The 11,185-nt window shown below is 38.4% G+C and overlaps 3 protein-coding genes across 4 annotated transcripts; 1 reads left to right on the forward strand and 2 right to left on the reverse strand.

The window, feature by feature from the left end:
- The first annotated feature begins 1,710 nt into the window (after window positions 1-1,710).
- On the forward strand, window positions 1,711-3,065 carry LOC106333307 (protein ODORANT1). Of its 2 annotated transcripts, XM_013771771.1 has the most exons (3): window positions 1,711-2,124; window positions 2,361-2,815; window positions 3,004-3,065. In XM_013771771.1, the coding sequence occupies exons 1-2, from the start codon at window positions 1,850-1,852 to the stop codon at window positions 2,806-2,808; spliced, it is 723 nt and encodes a 240-aa protein (XP_013627225.1). In that variant the 5' UTR covers window positions 1,711-1,849; the 3' UTR covers window positions 2,809-2,815; window positions 3,004-3,065. The 2 variants fall into 2 exon arrangements, with proteins under 2 accessions (XP_013627225.1, XP_013627224.1); XM_013771770.1 differs by lacking the exon at window positions 3,004-3,065 and having other exon boundaries at window positions 2,361-2,969.
- Window positions 3,066-3,196: 131 nt separating this feature from the next.
- LOC106329549 (probable serine/threonine protein kinase IRE) lies at window positions 3,197-8,567 on the reverse strand. The gene is made up of 17 exons (XM_013768233.1): window positions 8,106-8,567; window positions 7,973-8,040; window positions 7,703-7,879; window positions 6,393-7,631; window positions 6,126-6,298; window positions 5,787-6,036; window positions 5,614-5,706; window positions 5,394-5,534; window positions 5,227-5,319; window positions 4,930-5,131; window positions 4,758-4,843; window positions 4,586-4,674; window positions 4,352-4,403; window positions 4,217-4,273; window positions 3,973-4,128; window positions 3,807-3,890; window positions 3,197-3,708 (listed from the first exon to the last, which is right to left on the reverse strand). Exons 1-17 carry the CDS (start codon window positions 8,461-8,463, stop codon window positions 3,619-3,621), a joined length of 3,408 nt encoding a protein of 1,135 aa, XP_013623687.1. The 5' UTR covers window positions 8,464-8,567; the 3' UTR covers window positions 3,197-3,618.
- Window positions 8,568-9,115: 548 nt separating this feature from the next.
- LOC106332103 (chloride conductance regulatory protein ICln-like) lies at window positions 9,116-10,722 on the reverse strand. Its single transcript, XM_013770573.1, has 7 exons — window positions 10,506-10,722; window positions 10,288-10,411; window positions 10,054-10,168; window positions 9,895-9,954; window positions 9,750-9,812; window positions 9,563-9,660; window positions 9,116-9,471 (listed from the first exon to the last, which is right to left on the reverse strand). The coding sequence occupies exons 1-7, from the start codon at window positions 10,670-10,672 to the stop codon at window positions 9,400-9,402; spliced, it is 699 nt and encodes a 232-aa protein (XP_013626027.1). The 5' UTR covers window positions 10,673-10,722; the 3' UTR covers window positions 9,116-9,399.
- Window positions 10,723-11,185: the final 463 nt, after the last annotated feature.

The following is an 11,185-nucleotide window of genomic DNA, read 5'->3' on the forward strand; positions in this document are numbered from 1 at the left end:
TTGACGTGGTCTTTACGACGAAATGATCTACTTCGTCTTTACGACGAAATATTTTCTTCGCTAAGTTACGACGAATTGGAGAGGAAATATGTGTTACGACGGATGAGTAACGAGCAAACATGGTTCCTCGCTAATTCGTCGTAAAGCCTCTTTTACGACGAACTCACGAGGAAAACCGCCCTCGTTAAGATTATGTTTTTCTTGTTGTGGATACCAATTATAGAATCTCAATCACTTTAACAAGAAGTCCTTTTCTTATTAATCACTCAAAGCTTTAGCAAAACAATTCAAGTCTAAAGCTAATCACTCACACAATCCGTGATTGATTCAACATCATATCCATCAATATATATAAGACTAGATAACTCATAATCCTAAATGAAATAACACTTTCAATATTTCCTAATCTTTTTAGATAAACATAACAAGTTAGGATTAGGATAGCTTGTATTTCAAGCTAACTCCAAGCTTAAACTAACATATAACAATATATAGTTAGGGTTTCTCGTCTTTCATTTCAAGAGTAGTTTATTAATAATTGTTCTTCTCATATCAAACCAGCATCTGTTGATGATATTCTCCCCACAACAGACTCAATTCAAATTTCAAACAAAAAGAAGTCTTAAGAGGCTACAGCTAACTCTAGCAAAGGCTGTTACTTTGCGTAAGTTAACCAGCCGGTCATGGAGTCTGGCTGACTTCGTCTTAGTCTGACAACCGGCCTGAGCTTGTGTTCTTTATCCATATGGTCATCCTCAAGCCGAAGTGATCAACGCTTGAACCTCGCTCATATGAAACAAAATATTAAATGGCTCTTAATTAGTCTTATCACTCGCTTTTTGAGAAAGCTTCAGCTCTTAAATTTTGCCAGACAGCCAATGTGTTGATATCGGACGCTAAGGCACAGTCCTGGCGTGTTCAGAACTGGCTATGAGTCTATGACGTATCCTCTTCAAAAGGGGCGTGGATACGTCATTAACTGAACTTTTGTTAACAATTAATTTCCCAGTTAAAAAATAACAGATAAACTTAAAAGAGAAGCCTCATGTTCTTTGTCTCTATTTTAAGTCTCATTTTCTTGTCATTATCAAAACGCAAGTAGCATGATCTTCTTTTTACTTAATAACATGTGGATAAACATAAAATTTACTTAATATCATGTAAATATAAGATTTGAGAAATTAGAGAAAGAGAAGATAATATAAATAAACTATCTGCATACATATATAAATAACTAACAATTGTGTACATATAAAAATGTTAGCTAATATCATCAAGTTTACGAGTAATCCAACATGAGCCGTAAAGCTAACAGTGATATGAAAGGTGGATGGATTTTTTTTTTTTTTTTTGAGCAAAAAAAGGTGGATGGATATATGTGAAAAAATACGCTATGTCATTCTGTAACAAAGTTTCTAAATTGGGAAAGGTTTTTATCGAATTAAATCACATACAACTTCATTACACGGTACTTATCTAATTTTATATATAGCTCAATCGGCCACAAAATTTCGGTTCGAGTTTTCCACGCCCACCGTTAAATACTTCAATTCAAGATATATATATATATATATATATATATATAATACTATTATATACTGAATAATTATTTCTCAAGCATCCCAAAAAAATGGCCAAGAAACCCCGTACGTGTGTATATATATAGTTAGTTAGTTGAGATAAACTTGCTTATACCACTTTTGTGTTTATTTTTCTTTCCTTTTCCATGTTCCATTTTCCGACGCCATGATTCTAACCTAGTTTATTTCATGATGTTGAAATATAATAAAATTTAAGCTCGGTAACTTTTTTTTTTGGCGTGTGAAGTCTGTTGACTTATAGAGTAATAATGGGTGGTCGTAAACCATGTTGTGATGAGGTTGGACTGAGAAAGGGGCCATGGACGGCGGACGAAGATGGGAAACTAGTTGATTTCTTAAGAACACGTGGAGCAAGCGGCGGATGGTGCTGGAGAGATGTGCCAAAGCTGGCGGGGCTAAAGAGGTGCGGCAAAAGTTGCCGTCTCCGGTGGACTAATTATCTGCGGCCAGATCTCAAGAGAGGTCTTTTTAGTGAAGAGGAAATTCAACTAGTCATTGATCTTCATGCGCAACTTGGCAATAGGTTGTTATTATTTTTTCATCAAAATAATTCGCTAATTTTACCTATTTTATATAGTAGATGAATATTTATCTTTATAATTTGTTTTCCTTTGTTTTAGTGGAATGTGTATTCCATTTTATCTAACTAAACGATTTAGATTTCTAGTAAAGTGTTGACTGCTTTTAATATTTTATTTCTCTAACAAAATACTATGTGCTCCATTAGTGACATTTATAAAATTATCTTTAACATTGTAGATGGTCGAAGATTGCAGCAGAACTACCGGGAAGAACAGACAACGATATAAAAAATTATTGGAACACTCATATAAAGAGGAAGCTCATAAGAATGGGTATTGATCCAAACACACATAGTCCGTTTGACCAACAGAAAGTCAAGCACGAGAAGGAGGAGACGACATTGGTCAACGGTCAAGACCCTCCGCACCAGGCAGAGGCACCAGTGGGTTTGCAGAATGATACGTCAGCAGGAAATCTAACCCACTTGGCTGACGTTGACGGTGACAATATTCAACCGTGGAGCTTTTTAATGGAGAACAACGGAGGAGGATGTTCCTCGGTGGGAGAGCTGACGATGCTGTTGTCCGGAGACATTACGTCATCATGTTCGTCTTCGTCATCGTTGTGGTTGAAGTATGGAGAGTTGGGATACGAAGATTTAGAACTTGGATGTTTCGACGACTAGGGAGAGGGTAAATAAAATACATGTTTGGTGAGATTTATATATGCCGTAGGTTATATATGGCTCACTTTACTTCACTCTATACTATACCCATGTTGTTGGACCAATCTAACGAATAGTATTTTGTATTTTCTGATCAATAATAAAACGTTCTCAACACTTTCCAAGTCACTATAGATTTTCGTTTCCTGTTTGCAGGTTCTCTGGCCTCGAATCCGTTTGATGTTCTGATCATGATGTTTGTCTGCATGGAAACTTCATCTTTCTATTAAAGCAATGAACGAATTAAGCCTTCACTTTAAGTAAATATTTTTAAAGTAAACAATCTTTACTACAGTTCAAAAATTTATAAATATATATTTAAGTTTAACGTTTAAGATTGGTACAATCTTCTTCGCTGCTGGCTGCATAATTTGGTTCGTGAGTAGATTCCTCGAAAATAGGTTTAATGGGTCTTTGTTATCATATGTAAACAACAACGAAAAAAAAAGAGTTGTTACTTTTTGTATACATATGCGAGAGAGAGAGAGAGAGAGAGAGAGAGAGAGAGAGAGAGAGAGTAGTAATCTTGAAGAATCTTGAGGGAGTTTCAGGTTTTCAGGCTGCTTCAGATATGAGATCTCTGCAGCTCTTTTTTGATTCCTATCTAATGCTATGCTTCCCATTTATTCTTAGCTTTTTTTTCCTTGCCCAAAGAGAAGAGACCAACGGCCTGATGAACCAGAACCAATCAGCACTTGAAGTAGATGCTCAATACTCACATATTCATCATCACACTTGGGGCCCAGAGCTAGTTTTTCTTTTCGGTTTTGGTCAAGGGGCTGATGGGTTTGAAGCCTCTGTTGATTCCTTAGCGTTCTTTTGGACAAGATCATAGTTGATCGAAGCCAGTTGTGAGAGGTTCTGATAACACAAAAAGAGCATTAATATTGTCAAAAGTAATAAGCATTCAAAGGTAAATCCAAAGGGAAAGAGAGAGAGAGCGTAGGAATTGAACTGACCTTGAAAGAAAAATTGCTGAAGGAATACTTCACAGCAAGATTGGGTCCGTTTGCTAATTCTGCTATGCTACCACACTCATCACCCTGTTTTTTTACAACATATAAACAAACATTTATTATGGAACTTCAAGCAATCAATGGAAGTTAAAAAAAGAGAGAGTCATACATCTTCCTCCTGTGTGGTGAAAGAGCTGCTGCTGCACGTGTCTGTAAGGTCATCAAAATCGCTGCCTCCATGAACATTTTCGTCTTCCGGGTTCCATATATACCGGCTCATGAAATAGCTAGTGTCTTGTGGTTCAGCCGATGGTACAAACATAGCCTGTAACAAAAGATACAAAAACTGAAGTTAGTATAGGAGAGTCATTTTCTCAGGGAACTTAATTTGTGATTGGAATATGGAGAGAAACCTTTTGCCTGGCAAGTGTGTCCCAGTTTATATCTTTGAAAAAATGATGCTGCTTCACCTGTAAGTAGATTTTCAGAAGACTGATCTAGCTTTGAAGAAAAAATGTTAGCTACGGTATGAACTAATAGAGCTTTACCTCTCCAGCCCCTGTTGCACCTAGTCTTTGGACAGGATTTTCGGTTAACAGCCTGAAACAAGGAAATAAGCAAACAATGTTAGTACAATTAACATGTTCTTGTTCCTCTCCGATTGATTAAAGGCGTGGAGATCTATATATATTATCCCAGCACAGCATGAATCGGTGAAGGTACATAAAATGCGGGAAAGAGATAAGTTTCTGAGATTTATTTACAGGTGTATGATATCTTACTTGTTGATCAGATCATATGCTTCATAAGATATCTCATCTGGCACATTAGGCCATGGTATATCTCTGTTGATTATATTTTCAAAAATTTGCTGAAAACCCACGAATGAAAGAAATGTTAAGCAGTTAGAATAATGCCGTTCTGATATCTGACGAAGTCAGCTTGATAATCTACCTGTGGGGTTTCTGCATTGAAAGGAGGAATACCCACGAGAACCTCAAAGAGAATAACACCTACTGACCACCAATCAGCGGTTTTACCTGTAGTGAAAGATAAATATAAGTCCATGAACAGATTTCATGATGACAGATTAAAAAAAGGCAAACTTCCTTATGAAAATACTAACCATGACCCATTCCAAGAAGTATTTCAGGTGCAAGATAATCAGGTGTTCCAACAACTGCATGCTTTTTACGGCTATCTTTGTCTTGTGTATGTTGAGTGCTTCCATCTTCGGCTAAAAATTCACTATTTCCCAATGATGCATCACCTGATAAGTCATCTGTGCTGTTGATAAGACCAACCTTGGAAAGCCCAAAGTCTGTCAACTGTATCACAAGGTAACAGGTTTTGTGAGAAATGTGGTGACTCTCACCAAATCTGTATGCTTAACGCAAAGCTTTAAAAATCGATAAATATTGACCTTGATGTGACCATCCTGATTGATCAACAAATTGTCCGGCTTTAAGTCTCTGTGAATGATATTTACAGAATGCAAATACTCCAGTGCAAGCACCTGAAAAAGCATTTGATTTAAGTTCAACTTCTATAACAAAGTGAGCAAATTTGAGGTCTTCAAAACGGCCTTACAACTTCTGCAATGTAAATGCGGGCCATATCTTCGTCTAAGCAACCAAGATTTTTCAGCAATGAAAAGAGATCTCCACCATTTAAGTACTCCATGACCAGATAAAGATTTTCGCGGCATGTGAAAGAATAGAAAAAACGGACCTGCACAGCTAATAGAAGCATTAGAGAAAGCATAACAGTTTTTCGTGACTGGCGATTATAAATTTCTGACATTACATACCACGAATGGGTTACGAATTGATATAAGGATGTTACGCTCCGCTAAAATACTCTCAACAGCATTCTTACGGATCATATCAGCCTTCTTTAGAACCTGTACCATGGTTTAGTCAGGTAAGAACGTATTCATAGAGTAAACCTGGAAGAAGAGAGTAATATGTTAGAAACAACAACCTTAATAGCGAACAAATCACCAGTTGCCCTTTTCCTTGCAAGAAAAACTCTTCCAAATGCACCGCGGCTGATTGGTTTTATAATTTCAAAATCTTCTATTGACGTTCGATCATTAGCGCGTGGATTTAGTGGGCTTGCCCGTAAGCTACGCACTGTATCCTCATCTGCTGAGCTTTCTTCATCCGCCGTGGCTTTCGATGAGTCTACTTTTTCATCATCTATCTGTCCACAAAGTTCAATGTACTTCTCCCTGGATTCGTGAAACAATAAATCAGCTTGAATGAATATGCAGTTAAACAGTAGTGATGATCAAAACACAGGATAAGTAACAACGCTTACTGCAATAGCTTCTCTATTCGCCTTCCAAACGTTTCTACCACGAGGGCATCTGCCTTCCTATCCTGAATGACGTACTTTAGCTCATCCAGCTGCTCAATCATGAAGTCCAGTGAGCTGTATCCACATAAATTCACATTTGCTACAGAGCGAGCAATCTCTAGCAACTTGTTTATCTGTCAAATCAAAGCAGAGAACAAGTAAAAACGATGAGAAGAAAGTCTACTTCCGCAAGATCAAGACAAATGACTTAAAATGTAAACACTTTACCTGTTGATAATTCTCAAGCTCTGTTATTGTTTTCCGACCACTTAGTAGTAAATCTACTTGGCTTTTCCTTGGTGTTCCTGGTGATGGTGGTGTCAAGCTTCCTGCTGACGAGTCTTTTGCTTCATTAGTCATAGACACTTCATTCAAGATTTTCAGTTCATCCGAAGAAAATGTATTCTCTGAACGAGGAACACAATCAAGCATGTCATCTGAACATCTATGAGAGCTTTCATCCATATCTTCATGTCTACTGAATGTTGATAATCTAGCATTATCAGCATTTCCTCTCGGGGTTCCGCACTTGGGCGTCCATGACTCCAGAATTTTCTCAAGACTTTCAGCTACTCTTTCAAGTCTTACGTTCACATGTATCCCCTTCAAGTCACATCTATCAGCGATGGTGCAGATTCGAGAGTGCTCTTCTACATGTACAACTGGTATTTCAACTTCGCAGATACGGCAGATCATGGAGTTATCGTATGTCATACATTGATGATCCGCCCAGAAACCCCACATATCACCTCTTCCTGCGGATGCAGGCTGGCCTGAGGGGCTCTGCAAGCCTTCAGCGTTTTCATCTCCATACACTTTTGGTTGGATTTTGCCCTCACCTTTTGCCTTGGGAGTAGTATTAGCACTACGGTTCTTCTCGGCAGCAGACGGAAGCTTCTTCCATGATGACATCCGGAAATTGCTCGAAGTTGAATCATTACTTTTAGCGGTGTTTACTTCATTCCCATCAGCTCCACTGTTCGAGTTCTGATCAATATTCTGGCTTTCGTTAATGTTTTGGATCTCCTTCTCTCGAAGAAGGTCCTGCTGTCTCGAAATTGCCACCATCTGCTCAGGATAAACACCGAGATCACTTAACTGATGCATTCCCAGGATGTGTTCTTCAACATAACCGCTCTCTTTACGAAACTGCACGAGCCTGTTGCAGCGAGTAAGGATGAAAAGAAGACGATTGTGAGCCTGCTTGAGTCCTCCCATCGGCAGCTCCTGACGTTTATCATCTAGCTTCTGAACAATTCCTTCACATTTCAACCAAAACTCACTCGCTGGCATGGTTGCACATTGCCGAGCCTCCACCAACAGATCCTCGAGACCCGTTCTCAACTCCTTGTTAGATTCAGGAGTGCTCTCAAGAGTGGTCACCAAGTATCCAGCAAAAACTCCCAAATCAGCATCAACATCTTCCTTTTGTCTATCAAACTTGGTTCTAATCGCCGCCATAATCTCCTAAAAAAAAAATGAAAACTTCAGTCTCAACTCATGAGAAATGAACATAAGCAGAGAGAATAGTAACTAACCTCCATGTGACCAACAGCTCGAGATCTCCACACGGGGAAAGGCCTTACACCTTTGGAGTTGAGTTCATGAGAGAAGCTCTTGATGTCATGAGGTTTCTTCTTACGTCCACTTGTGACACGCAAGATGGCTTGAAAACGTGGAGAATGCGTTTCCTTCGCAAGACCAACATGAGGAGTCTGCATTGATAAAATAACAAGAGAAAACAATCTCATCAAATCAAATGACCTAAAAGCAATTAGAAAACGTGAAAAAAGAGAACAATCATTCACCTCTATCCCTGGATTGGTGTTTACAGGCACGCGCAGAGATTTTGATTGTGTCCATTGAACTTTCTTTCCTATAAGCAACAAAATCATCATTAGGATCATCATCGCCTCTCTGAATTTCCAAAATTTGATTTACCTTGATCGGGTTGATGAGGAGGAATCGGCCACCTGGCACGCGCATCGGCGCGAGCATCAGCAGCCCCAACCCTAGGTTTCTCCTGGACCGAAGGCGTGGCTGACGAAAATCCCAAAGGAGACGGAGCCGGAGATGATTTCGTTCTGATGTGATTTAGACCTAAGGAAGAAGGAGCAAGCATTTCGGGAGAATCGCAATCGCGGCTCGTGGTTGAACCTTCCCCAGCTTCATCGTCTTCCTTCTCCAACCCCGATTGGCGGGAAGGATTCTCAGGGATCTTCTCCAGGTGTTTCGCGGTGGTCAATTGCGGATCCCGATTATGCTCATGCGACTGTTCCATCGTAGACATCGGCGACATTCGTTATAGGGATCGATTTATCTGAATACCTTTTTAGATGATTAATTTGATTTTCATATTTACATAACCAAAAGGTTAACACAGAGAAGCGGTTGCGAGAGAGACAGAGAGAGATAGAAGGAAGAGAGAGACTGAGGTTTTCGCGGGAAGTGTGGGACTCGGTTTTTTCTTTTACTAGTTAGATGCAAATCCGCTCAATTCGTATGAGTCTCTTATATTTATATAAATAATAATAATAATAGTTTTTCTTTATTAAATGAAGATTAATTTGATTACAGTTGATTTTGTAAATTAATTTTGATTATAGTGGATTTTGTGAGAATATCTAGAATTTTCTAATTGTTCTAAAAAGATTGTGACATAATAGAAACTCAAATATTAATTTGATTATATACTTCTTTGAATATTCATGTGTCCATATCGAACAACGTGCTTCCAACAAATACATGTCTTCCCCAGTTCTTGAAACGGAAAATCACCCAATCTTATAATTTTTTTAAAAATTAAAAATTAGCATTTCATGATGTTTTCTTCAGGGTTGACAAAAAACACGGTACTAAGATATTTTTTGTTAGAACTTCTAGAAATGTACATTTTATTTTTAGTTACGCACGTTGATACTGTACGTAAACAAAGTTAACAAGTTATTAAATAATCAATCATAGTGTATAAATACGACGAATATCTAATCCAGGTGACTGGGCCCGAAGTGAAATACATAAGCCCATATAAGTTTGTTTGTTGATGTTAGGCACAAGCTATGTTCTGGTTCGTGAATGAGTAGTGATCAAGGAGAGAGATAACAAGATGAGCAAAATCTAACTTCCAAGTCTAAACGCATATTTAACAAAGCACACGAACTTTGAAGAAGACAGAGACGACACTGTTTTAACATAAGAAACAACTCCGTTTTAGAGTAATACATTTGTGGATAGATTAGTGATCTTTGGTCTCACTTTCATGAACCATCTCTTCAGCATCATCAAACCTCTGATCATTGATCTGGAGCTGCAGTGTGAGTATAAATAAGCGTCAATGAAATTAGCTAAACATAAACAAACAAGTGAATAGATTAGGTGAAATCAGGTTTTTGATTTACCTCGAGCATAGGCTGAGCAAGACCCCCTTCATCTCCAATGGAGAGACCAATTACACTCGTCGGGCTCTGAGATATTGGCCATTCGCCGTCTTCTTCCGCTGCACCACACAGAAAGCAAATGTCGACATACAACCATGATGATAATCAAATCTTAAGATTGGTCTCAGCGTATAAAAAGAAGCATTACCCCCTCCACCAACAACCATCTGATCAGCACTAAACACCCAGTTATGTTCGCCTTCTTCTTCTTCTGAAGAAGAAAAAGATACAATGAAACGAGAATGTAACAAAAAAAATAGCATTAAACGAAAGTAGCAAGGTTGTATCTTTACGTTCAATTGGTTCTGGATTGAGTTCAGCACATTCACAGAACACATCAAACAGAGTATCCACTGTCAAAGACAAGAACAAAAGTTAGCATCTGAGACTCTTGTGAACTACGTTCTAACCGATTCAAATTAGCACTTAGGAAGTGCTACATTAAAACTCACAATGGGTAGAGTCAGAAGGAACAAGCCTCATCTCTCTGATCTTAGACAAGTCCAAAGCTCCGGTGGATTGAGTATCAGACTCATCTTCTTCATCCTCATCATCTTCAACTTCAATCTTTAAAACACAGAACCACAAACTCAGACAACTAAATGCAAACATCATGCAGACATCGAACCGTAACAAGCACTCAAATCAAACAGATACCAAGTAAGGTAACACAAGGTGTTCAGTACCTGAGTATATATACAAGGAGATGAATAAGCCTCTGGATCTCTAGACACTGCGTGAAGCGATATCGATAAGAAATCGACGGCGTAACCTTTCGCCATGTCTACGTCACTAAGCCAAATCAATTTCCTGACCAAAAAAACAATGTATCCAACACACTATTATAATCTCCATCTCAGAAGAAGGTTCCAAACGAGAAGGATGGATTTGAGTAATCTATCACCTGGAAGTGATGTAGAGAGTTCCGGGAGACTCGAGGGATCGATTCCCGAGAGCGACGGCCACGGAGGGCTGCACGCGCATAAGTTCCTCACCGTTAGATTCGTCCAGAACCGGTGTTCCGGAGCCGTTTCCGGTTCTGTGCGCGAACTCTCTTAGACCAACCACCATCGTTTCCGATCACTGAAATTCTGGTAGGGTCTTTCTTAGGGTTTTCTCCGAGAATCATCCTCCTTCTGTTGAGTCATGAAGAACGTTATTTGGGCTTTTGATATAATGGGCTTCGTTAGAAAATGTCCATTAAATGAATAAAAGGAGCTCATTTGTTCTCAACTTCTTAACATTATGTATGGTATGTGGTCCATTTCATTAAACTCACTGAACTTGGTTTTGAGTTTCATCGTTCCCAGTAAATGTTGATGCAAACTAGCTTCTTGGCTTTGCTCAGAAAAAAAAAAAAAAAAAAAAAAACTAGTTTATGGCTACATCCTGCATCCATGTTATCATAATTTTTTTTTAAGTTTCACATATATTGAGACGAGTTATTCTTGGGTTCACCCCCTAGGGTGAACCTTACCGACCAATAGAAAATTGTCATTTTAAATCTAATATCTTTTAATTAATAAAACCAAATAACTTGGCAAATTATATTATTTTTTCAAAATAAAATTTAAAAATAAATAA

Source organism: Brassica oleracea, chromosome C3 (assembly GCF_000695525.1).
Source record: "Brassica oleracea var. oleracea cultivar TO1000 chromosome C3, BOL, whole genome shotgun sequence".
Lineage (NCBI taxonomy): Eukaryota > Viridiplantae > Streptophyta > Magnoliopsida > Brassicales > Brassicaceae > Brassica > Brassica oleracea.

Excerpts from the sequence above, each read along its gene's own strand:
- LOC106333307 (XM_013771771.1), top strand. The coding sequence starts at position 1,850 with ATGGGTGGTCGTAAACCATGTTGTGATGAGGTTGGACTGAGAAAGGGG. Across the intron at positions 2,125-2,360 it reads CATGCGCAACTTGGCAATAG|ATGGTCGAAGATTGCAGCAG; the intron begins GTTGTTATTATT and ends TTAACATTGTAG.
- LOC106329549 (XM_013768233.1), bottom strand. The coding sequence starts at position 8,463 with ATGTCGCCGATGTCTACGATGGAACAGTCGCATGAGCATAATCGGGAT. Across the intron at positions 5,132-5,226 it reads ATCAGGATGGTCACATCAAG|TTGACAGACTTTGGGCTTTC; the intron begins GTCAATATTTAT and ends CTTGTGATACAG. Across the intron at positions 4,844-4,929 it reads ACTTCTTGGAATGGGTCATG|GTAAAACCGCTGATTGGTGG; the intron begins GTTAGTATTTTC and ends CTTTCACTACAG.
- LOC106332103 (XM_013770573.1), bottom strand. The coding sequence starts at position 10,672 with ATGGTGGTTGGTCTAAGAGAGTTCGCGCACAGAACCGGAAACGGCTCC. Across the intron at positions 9,955-10,053 it reads TCCTTCTGACTCTACCCATT|TGGATACTCTGTTTGATGTG; the intron begins GTGAGTTTTAAT and ends TGTCTTTGACAG. Across the intron at positions 9,813-9,894 it reads CAATCCAGAACCAATTGAAC|AAGAAGAAGAAGGCGAACAT; the intron begins GTAAAGATACAA and ends TTTCTTCTTCAG.